A 17,969-nucleotide genomic window follows, 5' to 3' on the forward strand; every position below is an offset into this window, starting at 1 on the left:
GACTGTTGGAAATTAAAGAGGTATGTTTGTAATATAAAATAATTTCAATGCAAAACATTAAATAGAATTCATGAAGGCTATTCAATGCTTTCTTTAAATTAAAAGAAAATATTTATCACAAACACCACTGGTAGGAATGTAAAATGGTGCAGCTGCTTTGAAAGATAGTCATGCATTTCTCCAAAAGTTAAACCTAGAGTTGCCATGTGGCCCAGAACTTCCAGTCTAGGTTAAAGTAGACAAATAAAAACCATTTGTCTACATAAAAATTAATACATGGCTATTCAAAGTAGCAATATCTATAATAGTTCATAGTTTATATGCCAAAGAATAAGTGATATGGAATATTATTCAGCAATAAAAAGAAAGTGAAGTACTGTTTCATGTTACCACCTGATCACACTTGAAAATATTATACTAAGGTAAAGAAGCTAGTCACAAATGTCATATTTTGCATGATTCCATTTATATGAAATGTCCAGAACAGACAAATCTATGGAAACAGGAAGTAGACAAGTAGTTTCCTATGCTTAGAGACCACATTGCACAATGAACACAGTGTAAGATTTCCTTTTGAGGTAATTATAAAATTAGGTTCTAGTGATAATTGCACAACTCTGTAAGTGTACTAAACACCCAGAACTATATGCTTTGAACACATACATTTTATATCATATGAATTACATCTCAGCAAAACTACTGGAGAAAAAGAAGATTTAATCACCAAAGTTCAGAGATTTATCGATGCTTGCCTTTATTAGTTTTGAAAACTAAATTTTCCTGTTAAGGCTTCAATTCATTTTCTTAAACCAAAAGTAACTCTGCAAAGAAGGCTCCGCTTGCCAAGTGCTTGCCAAGTGCTAAGTATCTCAGCTTAGTGTCGATGATGGGAAACAGTTCCTTGGGTGTGATGATTACAATAGATAGAACAGGTGAGGCCCATTACTGGGGATGTTACTTTTAATGTTCCTTTTCTTTTTCAATTATTAGGGAGCTACATACCTGGGGACCAATTTTAGAACTAATCTATTTGATTCCATCTCCAAACTAGAGGAATCATTTTAATTTGTTGCCAATGCTTAAGTAGAAAGTGAAATCTGCCATAAATGTACAAGAAAGTCTCAAATCTTAGGCTAGATATCATCATGTTGCTCAGTGTGGGGGAGAATGTATGGTCCTGCGGAGGCACATCATTATCATCTGAAAGTGCCTAATCAAAACATGCATAACACTCAACGGTGTGTTAAAACACACAGCAGTGTTGGTGTTGAGATCAGGAAACAGTGAATGTGAAAATTATCGTGATAGAAAATAACCTTTCTTTGACTGAAAAGAGGTGTATCAAACCAAATGGTCAATTCTGTATTTCCTGCTAGGCAAAAGGCAAAATTTTAAATTACCAGAAATCATGGTGTCATTTGCGTCAATATATAGTTTGTAAACTCTGTCTCAGTTTCTCTACACACAGAGACACATGGCACATGCACACACACACACACACACACACACACACACCCTAGTTCAAATGGGAAACATACCATGTATTGGGCTAAGGCATGAAAATCAGCATGTCAAAAGTACTCCATAAGCACATTTGCATTTATTCAACAAACATTTGACTATCTACTATGTGTCATTCAGTGCTCTAGGTACTGGAGGTGCATTGATAAATATGAATCCTAAGTCCTTGATCTAGTGGTTTAGTGGAGGAGTCACTAAGAGAAAGAGTCACACAATAAACACACCAATGTCCATACCTTTCTACTGTAGGGAGAACATGCTGATCTCCTTGTTTCTGCATGTCTTGCTAGCAGAGGCACTAACTACTGTTTTCTCCCAAACTATATTTTCAAGGATATATATTAAAATAGAGTTCACAGACTTTAGAAAATAGAGATGGTCTCCTTTGAGAAGAGAAGGCAGATTTTCCTTAAGGGTCAAGATCATAATGTCTCCCTCTAAGGCATAGGTGAGGCAAGTTACATTATTGCCTATTATAAATATTTAGGTTCCAAGTTCAGGGTTCTTCAGTTGTGAGGAAAATCCACTATGTATGCATCATTCATCTATCTGCAGTCCCCCCACCCCAGAGACTAGGCAAATCAACACAAATATGAATCATGCTGCTCATTGTGGCATGACTAATAAAGTGCATTATCTCTGACCCATCAATCTCATGTCTTCTGCCAGCATCCATGTAGCTCTTTTTTAATTTGGAAATAAGTTAAAATGTCAGTCTCTTCACAATGTTTGATAAACACACACACACACACACACACACACACACACACTTTGTCTCTCTCTCTCTCTCTCTCACACACACACACATACACACACAAACACACACACACAAGCACACTTCCAAGAGGTGATAAAAAAATTTAAGGAAGATAAATGGTGCAGCCCAATTGTGTCTTTCCTTTTTTGGTTACCAGGGATTGAAGTCAGGGGCACTTGATTACTGAGGCACATCCTCAGCCCTATTTTGTATTTTTTTATTTAGAGAGAGGGTCTCACTGAGTGGCTTAGCACATCCCTTTTGCTAAGTCTGTCTTTGAACTCGAGACCCTCCTGCCTCAGCCTCCTGAGCCACTAAGATTACAGGTGTGCACAGCCACTGCACTCGGCATAATTATGTCTTAAGCAGAACAATTTTAGATCTGGAATTTTCTCCAAAAGTACATGTATTAAAGACTTAGTCCTCAAGGTCGTACTACTGGGAGAAGGTAAGTCACAGTGGGAAAACCTTAGGTCTTTGGTTTCATTCTCATGAAAGAGACAAAGGAACTCAGTCTCTTCCTCTTCCTTTGTTTTGTTTCCGGTCATAAGGTAAGAATGCCTTTCCATCATGATGTGTCACCACAGGCCTCAAAGCAGTGCAGTCTACCCATCAGAAATGGAAACCTCTAAAAATATAAGCCAAAATAAACCTTATGTGTTTGTAAGTTGATTATCTCAGGTATTTTTATAGTAACAGAAAACTGACTACTATACCCTTATTTTTAAAGACATGATATTGAAACAGGAACTTAACTGAATCAATTGAAAGACTTGTCTATCAATACAAATATCCAGGTAAGAGCATTTCCAGTAGAGAAAAAAGTAAATGCAAAGGTCATGAGATAGCAAAGAACATGAAGAAGAAAGTTCTAAATCCACATTCTAGCTAAGAAGTATGAGCCCATGAGGTCAGAGAGATTGAAAGGGGTCTGTCTAGAATCTTATAAACCTTTATGAAGAGCTCTGAGTGTAATCCATGATCAAGGAGCTACAGGAATACATGTACCTTTACATGTGCTTGAAAGGTCCTTCTGATTACTGAGTAGACAACTGGGATAAGAAAATAAGATGAGTTAATGGGTGCATGGGGAGTGTATAAATCCATAAGATATGTGGTAATCAAGTATATAATGGTAGAGATGGGTAAGAATAGCAGTGATTTTCACTGCAAAATTCCTTCAGCTTTGCATAAGTTTGAAAATGCTCTTAATACACTAGGAAGAAAAAAATCAGAATCACAAAATGGTTGTATCAAAATAAATTTCAAAGAGTTTGCTAACAAGCTGGATAGAAGCTGTGAGGACAAGTTAAGAGTGATTCATCATTTTGGGTCATGGACAAATTTTTGAATAATGAAGCCATTTACTGAGATGGAAATAACTAGAAAAAGGAGCAGACTCTATCTTGGCTTGAGTGGAACATGTTATCATTAGCTACCACGCAAAGATGTCAAGTAGTTAGAGGGACCTGTCAAGTACTGTTCCAGGCACTGGAGATCGTGCCTGTAGAAAACCAAGGTGCATCCTCATGAGCTTATATTTCTCCCTACACTGATTAGGGCAATTTGACAAGCCTTCACATACGTGCATGTATAAAACCTGATGCAATACAAGAAAAGAGCCTCGGATTGCCTACAAATGGAGGAGGATACACTTGGGACTGAGGCCCAAGTTACTCCAAGTTTTCAGTTGGGGACAGTATTTTGGGTGAGTATACCACTCTTTAGATGGCATTTTACATCTCTATTTTATTAAAACACTCAAAGAATTTTTAGGAATTTCTCCTTAAAAGCCTAGAATCATCCATTCATTCTTTTTTCCATAATTTTTCAAAAGAAGATTAAAATAAATATTCATATCAATGTAGTGATCTAGGATGATAGACCTATATTTAGATACACTATTAAAAAAGAAAAATTCTTTTTTTAAGAACAAATCTGTGAAATGGTACTCTTATAAGTTTCCATTTCTGCTCAAACTAAGATCTGATGATTTGTTTGTCTAAACTAGAAAATATAGGATATATTCAAAGCATGTTTGTATAAGGTTAAGTCATATCTTAAAAGAAAAGCAAGGAGGTCAAAACCCTAATTGGATATATCTAACCTAAAGGTAAAACATAATTAATATATCTCCGCTAAGTTCAGGTTTTCTAAAGTATTATTCAAGAAACACTGTCACTTAACTTCTTCAGATGTTTCTTTAATTCCTTTCACCAGGCTCAGAAAAGGAGAAAAGGAAAAGAATGTGAAGAAGGAGAAGAAGGAAGGCAAAGAAGGAGGAGAAAGAAGAAAGAAAAGGAAAAGAAATAAGATTTAAAAAATCCTTTCTTAATACTTGTCAGAAACCAAAATGCACATTGGAAGTAAATTAATTTCTGACAGATTACAGGAACTGCTTAAGCAGATACAACTGCATACACACACACACACACACACACACACACACAAGCTCCTTTCATCACTATGTATGTATCCACATTTATGCAATGTGCTCACATATCCATATTTTTATTGTCAAAGATGCAATTTTGTACAAGCTGCTCAGAGATGAGATGACCATAACTGTCCCTTCTGTATAACCATGACTTTTAATGTTCTTTAAGATATTCTTGTTTAATGTTCTAAGAAATCCTTTTGGTTTATGATCCACATGTTGCATAGCATCAAAGGTTATTCAAACAAAGCCAATTCAAACATGACATTACTGCATAACTGCAAGAACACATTTCAGGTTACTTATATGCCATTTAAGTTTTGAAATTGGCTACATATGGCCACAATAATGAGCCCATTACTGAAAGAAGCACTTTAGCAAAATGTATAAACCTATTTGAGATTATACATCTGCACTGTGCACAGGCATTATCTTTATCTCCCCAAATATCATGTGTGCCATTTCCATTTTAAAAAAGAAGTGAGGATGAGAAACCCATTCTCATTTTAAAAACACCTTTTCACAAATATTATAAAACTATCAGATTAACATATGAAGGTAGGGAATAAAAATGTTAATATAAAGTCTGACAGTTAACATTATTTTGTTATAAATGATTGAAAAGCTCTATTATTAGTTAAAAACAAAGAAAATCTAGAAAACAACTCTAAACCCAATATGTATTCTCCAATATAATCCGAGATTAATCTGCATGTGGTTAATTAATCTGTACCAAATGATAAAAATCTTTCTTTACATGCAAAGCAGAAAAGTTTTTCTGCAGTTCTCAACTAACATAATATTTATTTCCTATGGAATGTTACAGGGACAGGATTCTAAAAACTCATAAATAATATTAGCATATACCTTATATAAGGAGGCAAAACTCTAACATTTTTTCAGACACTATAAAAATGCACATATAAATAACCCACCAAGCAAATTTCAATGCAAATCTATGTATCATTTGTCACTGAATAAAATTAATTTCTGTGTCTAGCACAAGGATAGTCAGTATATCTTTGAAATGGTACAAGCCTCTCAAAATTTGAAATTCATGTGGAAAATAAACACACACCTCCAAGAAGGATAATAAGTAAATAGATATCATAGCATCCTGAGAAAGTAACAAAGCTTAGAGATCCTACAATCCAACTCCCTCATTATATATGTGAACACTGAGTCCCAAGGTATCCATCCAGCCTAGAGGGCAGTGTTGTCCACGTCCCAAATTTCAACAATCCCTATGGAGAAGCTGTCATCATTCTGAAGTATCCAAAGGCAATCCAATGTCAAACATATGATTTACATACTAATTCAATAAGAGTGTCCACCGTTTCCTTTGATTTTGACATAGCAGATGCTACATTCAAAACTAGTTTCACATGAGAAAAAAAATTAACAATGCCTCCTCAGTCTCAACTATTCTACCCCTGGGTATTTTCCACAATGTTACTATGAATTCTGCCGTATAATTATTGCCCAGACAAATTATGACCCCTGATCCTATAATGTTAAATCAGAACAAAGATTCTAGGTGTGTCTTTAGAGCAGGAAGTGGGGGGATTATGGGAGAGAAGTAAGGAAAGAAGAGAGAGAGGGATACAAGGGAGGAAGGAAGGGAAGGAAGGAGCATGAGAAGAAGGAAAAAAGGGAGGGAAGGAAGGAGGGAGAGAAACATATCTTGCTACTGCTGTTCTAGCAAGCTGGTTAATTGCATTTGTTTCATATACCTCCAAACACCTTGGTACATTAATTACATTCTGAGTAACACCAAGCTCTTCTGATTCCCTCTGTCACTTCCACTGAGCAATTTAATTGTATTCCTCCTAGAGACACACTTGATTTAAAAAAACAAAAAAAAACAATAACAACAAAAAAAACTTGGTGATAATTCTGTAGACTAATATATAGTTTATACATGCATTTTTATTGAAGTATGTAAAATTGTGGCTTATGAGGACAGACTATTTTAATAGCTATACCAAAGTCTCTTATCATGATCAAACACACTTGGGATAAATATGAAAATCTTTTCATTATGGTAATGTAAAGATATCATAAAGGTAGATGTTTTAGAGAAGAAAATGTATGGAGAATGATTATGGATATGATTATAGATATTGCCCCACAATGATCAATGATTCACAATGATCAATCCCTAAACATATAACACTAAGGAGGGAAAAAGCAGCCTGCACACATGCATCCTTTGCCTACTATTGCTGGGGGGCAGAGGTACTCATGTAGTCCATGATTGAAAACAGCCACTTGACAGTAGGTAAACTCATCTGTATTGCCTCATGTTTATAGAGAGACTTCCTTTCTAAGTACGATACATTAGATACCATGCAGCAGCTGCCAGGAATAAAGTTAGCTCCCACAGATGGACAAAAACGGGCAGTGTCCCAAATAATGAATTCATCCACAATGCAAATGCTGAAGGAAAGTTTATGTGGCAACACACTATTATGATGACTTCAATATTGGGACTAATACACCTCAGATTCAGTAATTGAAAACAAAGTATTACAATCCACATTTCCAGGGGGGTTGGTGCTCTTGTTCTCTCTTTATACCAATATTTTCCATTGATAAAAGAAATTTAAAGTCCCTAGACCATACCAATTTTTTTTACTTTCTTTTTTTGAAACAAAGTTATTTATAATTATTTTCACTGTTCATTAAAAACAGCTACAAAAAGGGTTTTGTAATAGTCTCACAAAAAACTGACATTCTATGAAAATAGCCCAGGAAACAGAATCAGAACAAAAGACAGGAGAATCACAGGCAGAATACTATCTGCTTGACAGACTGACTCAACCTAGAGGGAGACACCTATAGCACCTGTTCCAGGTCCCCATTGTGTTTGCCCTCTGGAGACTGAGCAGAGTGCTCCAGCCTGCATCTGGCTCTGAGCTGATGCTACCCCCTTCCTGGAGCCTCGCCCAGTCTCACTTTTGACAGTTTTCTCTCTGTGATCTAAATTCTTCATTCTGATTTCATGCTAGGATAGCGTTCACTGGCACGCAGGTGATACACATTGATCTCTGTGATACCCAATCTCAAATTCCTGACCCATTGAACCTGCCTCAGAGTGTCTGTTACAATAGTTCTTCCCTTGAATTTCTAAGCCAAAGTTTAGACCTCAGAGCCAACACCAAACAGAGCAGGCACATTAGGCATCGTGGTCTTTCAAGATATTCACTTTGATATTTCTTCTTCTAACAAAGCTGAGAACCCATCATTTGTTATCCAGTTCCTCAATTAATTAAGTAAATTACAACAATAACAACAATAGGTACTATTAACGTGTTCCACTTGCAGCAGTAGAGAAACAAAAGACCTAAAACCTCTGCCCCTAAAGAGCTCCTGCCTGGTCCAAACTGACTAGCAGACATAATGTCATTTTATGTATAACCCACATCAGATTCAGAAAGAAATGCTGGGGGCGGGAGGACCCGAAAAGGATAAAAGCATTTTTAACTTACCATCAACCCGTACATATACAAATCCACAGAGCAGTAGTTGTGTAAACATCAGCAGACTCATTTTGACATATTAAAAATGATCCAGGTTGTTTTAGAAACCAATCCCAGAGAGCAAAAGTACAAAAATAAGTATCAAAGAAAGAGGTAGGTCCAAAGTTCAGATCCAAAGTTCAGACTTTCTTAAATACTAGTTAGAATCAAGAAGAGCAAATCGCAAGATCAAGGGGTTGGTGGCGAGGTCTTGAGTGGGACACGCTTAGATCCATCCAAATTAACGGAGGGCACTTCAAAGGCTGCCGTATTTCCACACTCTGGTTCCTAAATTCCCACAAATTTACCCCAGCCGGAGAGATTATTCAAGTGTGTCTAACCCTCTCTCCTTTGGTTCCATTGCAATCCAAAGCCAAGTTCTTTCTTCAGAAGTCAAGAAGATGAAGGGGGAGGAAAAAGACCTAATTCCTAGAAAGTGTTCCACAAACTTGCCAAAGCGCTGCCGAAAAACCATTGGCCTGCCTACTGGTTCTCTTTCCCCAGTCTCCTCCGTAGCAGCAACACGTCCCGGAGTTTTTTGGGTTTTTTTTTTTTTTTTTTTTTTTTTTTTCACTTAACTTCCATAATAAGGATGTGTCAAAGCAACACTTTGCAGGCGGGCCTCTCCTTTGCAGCCTTGTTGCCGCCCTCCACCTCTCCTTTCCAAAAGAGAGGAAAAGGGAAATCGGGTGGAGAATCCGAACTCCTACGTGGTGAGGCTGCAGGGAGGGAGGGAGGGGCAGGGCTGAGGCTGCGGCCACCCGGCGGTGCCGCCTCTGAGCGATTGTGCACCCAGAGGCTGCGGGCGAGAGCGGCACAGGGCGAGTGAGCCCAAGACCCGGGAGCGGGAGAGAATAGGAGCGCACAGTCCAGCCACCAGGCGCAGTCCAGCCGCCTGTCCCTCAGGTCCAGCCGCCGCCGCTGCCGCTGCTCCGGCAGCGGGGCTGCAGAGCGTCCGCCTCCTCCTGCAGCTGCCTCGGGTGGAAGGACTTAGAGGAGGGAAGGCGAGGAGGCGGGAGGGGAGGGGAGGAATGAAGCTGCTTGGAGTCTGCCCCGGGGAGGGGTGGGGGATGAGGGGGTGCACTGAGCTCTCCACCTCCAGACTCCGCCACCCGCTCGTGCAGGGGCAACAGCCCGCCGGGGACTGTGGAGGGGGTCTGGAGAGTCGAGAGCCCCGGGGGGACGGAAATTGACAAATTTGGAGCCCCACCGGCTGCCAAGGGCCGAGGCCACCGGTGGTCAACTCCTTCCCGGTCTCTTTGCCTCCTCGTCCCCCTCCTTCCCGCCTCGGAAGGCGATAGGTGGGCTCTAGCCTCCTGCTCCTCGCCGCGTCCCGTTTAATGGGCAGGTAATTTTCTCGGTGAGTGATTTCATGGAAGCCCTTCCTAATTATTCATCCCTCCGTCTGCTGGAGCTGCACACGCTTTCTGAAAAAAGATCATCCTCTAGGACCCAGGGCGCAGCCTCATTACCCGTAAAAATCACACAAACACTCACTCTTCACCTTTTAGCAAAATGAGAAGCTGAGCAGGAGGGAGAAAGGAAAAGAAATAGAACCACCTTTTGGAGTGGGAAGGTGGTGTGCGGGTACTTCCTACACGGTTATAAAAGGAACCAGGAAGGGGGAAAAAATCAGGGGCGGGGGAAAGAAATCTTTAACCTCTACCGGCTTGTTTTAACCAAGATCTATGGCCCTAAAGCATCCCGGGGCGTTGGAGAGGAGAGGAAGGAGTGGCATCCCCTTGGGTTACTCTGTTGCCTTATGACCTCTCAAAGAAGAGTTTGACGCGGGATCGTGGGATGCAAGGGAGTTCACCAGAAGATGCTTAGGATGGGGAGCGAGAATCAAAGAGCTCGGAGGCGGGGGATACCCTAAGGCTTTACCCTCCAGAGACGAGCACCTCCGAAAGGAAATTCGTAAAACACAGATTCTGATCTGGAGATCTAGGTAACCTAACTAAGCTAACACCAGCTGCTCTAAAAGAGCCGAATTTTAGCCCAAAGATGATAAAACCGCGAAAATACGGCAAAATCTACATGGTGAATGTCATTCGGGACCGGTGATGATTAAGAGAGGCCACGTTTGATCAAAGGGATGCCAGTGTCTGCGGTGCCCCGGTGCGTCCGGTGTGGCCGGGCCCACGTGTGATCACAGGCTCCTGGTAGCTGTTTGATGCTTGTCCGGTGATTAGAAGGCGGCTTACAGGAACTCACGCAGTTCCCGGAGTCTCGCTAACGCTGGATGATGAGTCTTTAGTTCCCCCTACTGGAAAATATTAGGAAGGATCCTCTACATTTAAGGCCGTTCCAGGAAGAGCCTTTTGTTTGGCTGAAAAGGTTCTGCTGTTGCCACTTAACTTTGTTCTGCTCTGCCTATCACAGTCGTGATGCTGCGTGTTTTTAAAAGTGGTCACCGACATTCAGGCATTTAGGAGAGCTCTTATGGAACCCCAGCATGCTTAAAAATTGCGGTCATGAAATAATCTTGCAAAATAAGGAAGCCGTTCTCATGAATGTTGAGTAATTTCAGTACACTTTTGATCTACAATATTTGGTTGTAAAGGGGGGGGGGGAAGGCACCCCCAAGCACTTAAGAGGTGTTAGAGAATACTGTGGTCTAGAAAATCCAGAAATGTTTTGAATTAACATTTCTTTTTATCTTTCTGGAATACTAAAAAATAATAGATAATTCTTTAAAACTTCCATTTTAGTTTATTTTCTCAATTTCCCTGAATTCCCCAGGCTGACCTGGAATTTGCAATCCTCCAGGTTTAACTTCCTCCAATAGCAGTGATTACCAGGTGTGTTATCACTGCCCAGAAAACTTTCAAACACTTAGACTAGTTTAAAGTCAGAGATGATAGAAGTCTAACTCATCCCTCTAAATATACCCCTCCCCCCATATTTGCTAAATTTCCTTATGTGGCTGCAACAAAAAAATATTCTGATAATATAATCTCTCTAATAATATAGTGCAGGAAACAACAAACCTATGAATTTACAAGACCTCTAATTTTAAGATCGATCTTGAAAAGGAAAACATTGAAATGTTTCACCTGGAAAAGCCTTCTTATGCTTATCAGGTGAAACATTCCATTTCAGACCCAATAGACTCACAAGCTTTCTTTAAGTAACCTATAGAACCATTTAGAAAGAAAAAGTGTGGGGGGAAACAGAAGGTATAGGTTGGAGGAGACGCACCCACCACTACTGTTGTCCTTAGGACAAAAAAGTGTTACTTTTTCTCTTAAGGAGAGCATATAGAGTAAAACCAATGATTGCATACAAACAGGAGTTTTATTTCAGACAAATCACTGGTTATATTTAGTGGGCATTTTTGCCAAGCATCATCATTTTTCATTCATAGTTACCTACTAAAAGTAAGAAAGCAAGCAGGTGATTAGACTCGTGCCATCTTTTGTGCTATATATTCTGTATTATGGAATAATATCTGCAAGGAATGACATTTGGAATTCATGTCTTCTGTTTTCCTCAAAGACAAGTTCATAAATTAACTTTTGAAAGAATGCTTTGTGGGCATACCATTTCCTATAGAATATGACTAAAGAAAACAGATGATTTTATAAGAATCTTATCCTAAAAGTTCAGAATTATGACTAAAACTCTCATGCTAAATCAACAATGGTAAGGAGATATCAATCAGAAATTCAACATGAATAACACTAAGTAGAGACTCCACCTTTGGAGAGATTTGATAAGATCTGTCCTGGGAAATGTGCATATTTCCTTTAAACAACACACATTTTAGTGAGCACTGTCTATGTAAGAAACAGATTTCTCATTTTAATTTTGTTTACATTAAAGTCTTTAAAACCTGAAGCTTCTAGTAGAAGTTGGAAAGTCACTGTAACAAAAAAATGTTTGGTTTGTTTGTTTGTTTGTTTGTTTGTTTTGCATTAAGACAAAAAAACCAAAATGGATTAGAACAGGGAAGCCCCTATTATCAATTCAGAGGGTTTAAGACACAAGAATCAAATGGAGATTTGACTTCCATCTCTTTTCCAGGAGTTATTTCTTTTCTAAACAAGCAGCTGAATAGAGAAATGTACATGAAATCTAGGCTTCTTTTATGTAAAACTTGGAATGGTATCATTATGTACTCAAAATGTACCTATCAGATAAATATATGTTTTAATACATCTAAAAATGAATATGTGTGGGAGACTATAATTAACCCTAATTTGAGTAAGGTGATCAAATGGCCTGCTTTGTGATTGAAACTCCAAGTTGGCCTTCCCTGAGAACTATAAAATAACCATATGAACGTAATCTGCACAATATGGCATATAAAATAATACATATTTAATTTTCATACCATATTCCTCAATGATGTGGTATAAACTATAAAACCCCAACTCATTTTTTCACTCTTTCTTCCATCATGCTCATAATTGCAAGGCACATATTTAGGAAAGTCAAAAGTTTGATACATAATAATAATACTACCATGCGGTAAGCACATACATTGTTTCAGGAATTTCTCCAATCTTTAAAAATTATTATGTTGTTAAATTCCTCTAAGAGCCTTATGTAGTTGATATTATTCCCAGTGTACAGTTGAGAAAACTATTAAGAATAGATATTTAACCAAAGTTAATCAAAGACATAATCTTCATTTAAATTCATATGTGACTATAATTTAATCTATGTTCTTAATTTAGTCTATGCTTTCTGGGATTGATTTAAAACATCTTCCACATTATAGAACTACTGTAATACTATAAGAAATTGTTTTGATTGATCAACTTAAGAAAAGCCCTTACACACCACAACAAAAATGTATGATAATTTTATAAATTTAAGGATTTTTTTAAACTAAAACATAATCATTTGTTATCCATTCAGCTTGAATTGTTCTAAATATAAGATTTCCTTACCATATAATATAGAAACATCACATTTAAATAAAATGTATAGGTCATTACCTACAAAAGAAGATAGGAAAATTAAAATAAGTGAGGCATTAACAGTCCTGATCAGAGAAGGATGACTCATTTGTTACTCCATTTAAAAATTATTCTTCTCCTTATTCCCCAAAGGATTTGAGAGAGACAAGGTAAGGTGACTGTTAGTCTTATGGAAGATGTTGTATCAGATTTCAATGAATTCATTTTGAAGTACTAATAATTTTTTTATGTAATAATTCTGTGCATCTATGTACTGATGGTATTTTAGGTATATTATATAGAGTTATTAGGTCTGGAATTTAAGTTGACTGAAATATAGTAACATTTCACTTAAAAATTAAGTGCTTTTCTGACAAACTTGGGTCAAATGTTTTCAAGAAAGAAAACTTTTCTTTGTTTAGAATTAAAATCAACTTAGCAAATCATTTTTTATCTCCATTGAAGATATTTCCAAACTTCACCATTTTTGAATAATAAAAAAAATCACAGTAAGCAGCACATGAAATTAAGGCATAATTTTTCTAAGTGTATATGCCTTAAAATTTGAAAATTTTAAAATCACATAAAAATAGTTTAGGGATCATTGATGAGATTTTATTTAATCTCATAATGTCAGTATAAATTTCTATCACCTTTGCCCAGTCAAGTACAAAATCTAATCACCTAATAATAGACTGAAAAAGTAGTTGTTCTGGTAGCAAAGATGACAACCTCTCATCTAGGTAAGGCTAATGTTTTTACCAAATAAGCAAATTTATAAATTATCTAAAAGTGCAACTCTAGTCATCGACTATGGCTAGACTGGAATGTGTTCAGGGATTCCCCATCCCCTTCACTTCCTATTATTTTATTTCTTCTTTTAAAAAATCTCAATTTCTTATTTTAACATCAAATCTGACTTCAATGATGTAAAATAATACACTTTTTGTTATTTTTGTACCACAATATATTGAAACCAAGAAAATCCCTTTGATTCTTTGCCAAACTATTCCAAGTCCATCTGCTTCAATCTGAATGTTGCATAATTAAATTTTAGCAACACATAACTGTAATACTTTACAGGAAATTTTACTTTATATCTAAAATAGATTTTTGTTGTTGTTGTTGTCCTTACAAAGAAGATAGTCAAAGATTTGGGGAAAGACTTATCACATTCATAGGTGCCAGATTTTGAGAACTATCCATGGGCTGTCAGCATTGTCTTTCAGACATGTTTCAAAATGGATTCTTCAGAATAGGAAAAAGTTGCTTATTCTCGCTTCCAATAATACCATGGAATTAATCCAAGGGCACATGTAATCCAATTGAACTGCCCATGGTTCTATCATATGAGAACTAATCTGTTTGGGAGCAAATTCTGATTTGCTTCCAGTATTCAAAGTATCTTATTTCTGCCTGATAAAATAAACTCTGACTGCCTGTGGAGTTCCTGAAGTTCTTTTTACAGAGAGTACTAGGTTTCTGGTTGTTAGATATCAGCAGGGATCTCAGTAATTATGTTTAAAAAAATTAGACATGTAAATACACATTGTCTTCCTTAAATGATAAAATGAAATAAATGGAATTTCATGGCCCATGTTTATAGACAAAGCTACAATGAAGCCAGCATATGATATATAAGATACTTTGTATGAAAATATTTCAATTTGGATGAAAAATTCTCTTCCTCTCTCTTAAGCAATTTCTACTGACTGATTATTTTCTTCACAAAAAAAGGAGTATAGCAATAATGATTTTTGTTCTTTGTAATTTTAGCCTTTCCAGTATGTACTAACATAAATGTAAAGGAACCCAAGGACCAAATATTTAAAACAGAAAAATGCTGTCAGTTTTTGACTACTAGATACAATTACACAGTAAGGTTCCTATCTTATTGGCTTTAATTTTTTTTCAATGACTAGGTTCCTTATATTTAGTAGCAATACACATTTTGAATATTTTACACCATATCTAATATAAAATATAGTCCACATCTAAATTATTTTATGGCTTTTAGCAATTTTTACCAAATCTCTATACCTTAGTTTCTCATTTTTCTAAAATTACTTATTATGATCTTTTTCTCAGTAATCTGACAATGTTAGTGTTTGAGGTATAATTCATACAGACAGGGTCAGTTGAAATTATATAGCATAATGAGCACTGGAGGTTTTTGTTTTGTGATTTCTTTTTTTTTTTTTTTTTTTTCTTTTTCAGTTTGTCTGTATAGCTGGCTAAAGTCCAGGTTATTACTTACCTATTATTTTGTTTTTTGCTTCTCTCCTCCCTATCAGAGAGACACATTAAAAAGACATTATATGATGATGCTGGAGGAACTTTTATAGGGATTGTGGTGTCTTTTTTTTTTTTTTTTCCAGTTTTTTTCTGAATTATGTCTAACTATCAAAAAGAGATGAAAACCTATTTTATTTAAAGATTACCAGATGGGATTTCACAATATTCTTAAGTAAGCCACTTACTAGACATTAGAAAATTTTTAATTTTGTCTAATCTAATATCGAAGCAGTATTTCCCTTCCATTTATTCCTTTAAAGTGAAGGGAAAATGATGGTTCCTGAATAGGGAAATGGTAGATCACACTGATTGAGAACTAGAGATCTGGAATCAGACCTGGGAGGCAGATTTGCATTCTAAACCTTGATTCTACATCAACCATAAAACAAAGATGATGATGATAGCTACTCACTACAGAAGTTACATTTAAAGAACTCCATGCGTTTTAATTGGTTGCTGACACTTTGGGTTCCTGGAGCATCCTCATGAATTTCCAGCAGGATGGCAGAGACGATCGATGCTCTTTGCTAATCATATCCTTTCCTTCTTGAACACAGAGATTGGCCAAAATTCTTGGCCTCCTTTGCAGTCAGTTTGGATCACATTACAGAGTTCTGGTCATGGGATGCTGGTACTTCTATATTTGGCCTCTACAATTCTCCTCCCTCCTCCTCCCAGGTACTTTGACTACTGTCTCCTTTATTAGATGACCAAGTCCTCTAGAAAACACCAAGCTATCACATTGAATAAATAAGTGAGAGTGCAGAGCACATTCAGACAACATCATTTTTCTTTCAAATGCTTTGGATTATGAGTTGTGTGATAAATATCTTATAATGTGTTATCAAAGTTTTAATAGTCTTCACTTAAGCATTTAACCTATCCTGACAAATATAATCAGCTACTTTGAATATTGCCTAAAGATTTATTGGAAATGTTGTCATTTATTTCTTCACAGGTTATTAAACTATGGTTAATATTATAACAATTAAATTATAATGTCTAAATAGGTAAAGTTTTAAAGCCATTACTATATGGTAACCATTTTGATATCTCTCTCTTTTTTTTTTTCATTTTTGATTTTGTTTTGTGGCACTGGGGATTAAACTCAACTACTACTGAGCTACATCCCAATCCCTCTTTTTTAAATTTTATTTTGAGACAGCTTCTCACTAAGTTGCCCAGGCTGCCCTTGAATTTCTGATCCTTTATCCTAGGTCTCCTGAGTTGCTGGGACTATAGGTGTGTACCATTGTGTCCAGATTTTATATGTCTTTTATGTTGATTGCCTTATTTAATTCTCACAAAGTATATGAGGGTGGTAATATATATTAGGTCCATAATTCATAATAGCAGAATAATTAATAAAAGCTCAAATTGATGAAGAAGTGTTGTTGTTGTTTGTTTGTTTCAATTTTGGTTTTGGCACTACAGATGAACCCAGGTTGCTCTATCACTAAGCTAAATCCCTAGCCCTTTTAAATCGTATTTTGAAACAAGGTCTCACTATATTGCTCAGGCTGGCCTTGAATTTTGATGCTGTTGAGTCACTGGAATTACAGGCAGGTGCCACCATGCTCAGTTTGAGGAAGAAACTTCTAAAGTGTCGAACTATGCAGCTGAGATTCATAAACATCCTCAAAAACCAGACAGTATCCACCCAGCATAAGCTAGATTATTCTAATGTATCTTGACAATTTTTCTTTTTGTCACTTTCCTAAGGAGCTGGAAAGGTCTGAATGTTTGTGTCCCTTGAAATGCATACCTTGAAATACCAATCTTAGGTCATGTTATTAAAAGATAGATCCTTTAGGAGGTGATTGGATCATGAAGAAAGACTCTTTATGATTGGGATTAATGTCCTTATTAAAAAGACCCCAGAAAAATAGGTAGTCTCTTCCACCATTTAAGGATACAGCAAGAACATGCTACCTGTGAACTAGAAATCAAGCCCTCAGCAGACACAGATTCTGTTGGCACTTTATTCTTAGACTTTACAGCCTCAAGAACTGTCAGAAATAAATTTATGTTGTTTATAAGCCTTCCAGTTCATGGGTTTTTTTGGTTATAATAGCAATCTGAACAGTATAAGAAAGAGTACTTTTAAATCTTTTTCCTAATCACCTCTCGATGGAGTTTTAATCACAGATAAACTGTATACATGTTTTATGTATTGTATGTATATGTACTTAATACATAAAAAGAGAAGTTTTTCCTATCTCCTCCAGGGAAAATGAATATTTTACAGATACAAACCATTTCTAGATTTCAAGCAACAACTGTTATTTCTTGTTACATTTGAATTAACCAGGGATTCCTATATATCATCCTCCTGCCGGGATCTTGGGAATTGGAACTCTCATTTTCCATACAAATGGAAAGGCAGAAGATGGTTGTTAAATCTTCTGCATGGGCAATATTTCACTACCAAAGCAGAACGCATACCCAACTTTACCTCCTACTCCACTAGTGATAGAAAACTGGAAATGTTTGTTCCATCTCTACCTAGTATCTCATGCATTCACCTCCTG

At 36.8% G+C, this 17,969-nt stretch overlaps 1 protein-coding gene across 13 annotated transcripts in view; it reads right to left on the minus strand.

The window, feature by feature from the left end:
* Nucleotides 1-17,969, minus strand: part of Robo2 (roundabout guidance receptor 2) — a 1,215,662-nt gene that overhangs the window by 539,039 nt on the left and 658,654 nt on the right. For 6 of the 13 annotated variants that reach the window (XM_047564679.1, XM_047564671.1, XM_047564675.1 and 3 more), the window contains exon 1: nt 8,207-9,202. The exons of the other annotated variants lie outside the window; for them this stretch is intronic. In XM_047564679.1, the coding sequence (XP_047420635.1) occupies nt 8,207-8,267 (61 nt within the window). In that variant the 5' untranslated portion in view covers nt 8,268-9,202. Of the gene's footprint in view, nt 1-8,206; nt 9,203-17,969 lie in introns of those variants that run through there. 13 annotated transcript variants of the gene reach the window in all.

The sequence above is a fragment of the Sciurus carolinensis genome, chromosome 9, assembly GCF_902686445.1.
Source record: "Sciurus carolinensis chromosome 9, mSciCar1.2, whole genome shotgun sequence".
NCBI classification, from domain to species: Eukaryota; Metazoa; Chordata; class Mammalia; order Rodentia; family Sciuridae; genus Sciurus; species Sciurus carolinensis.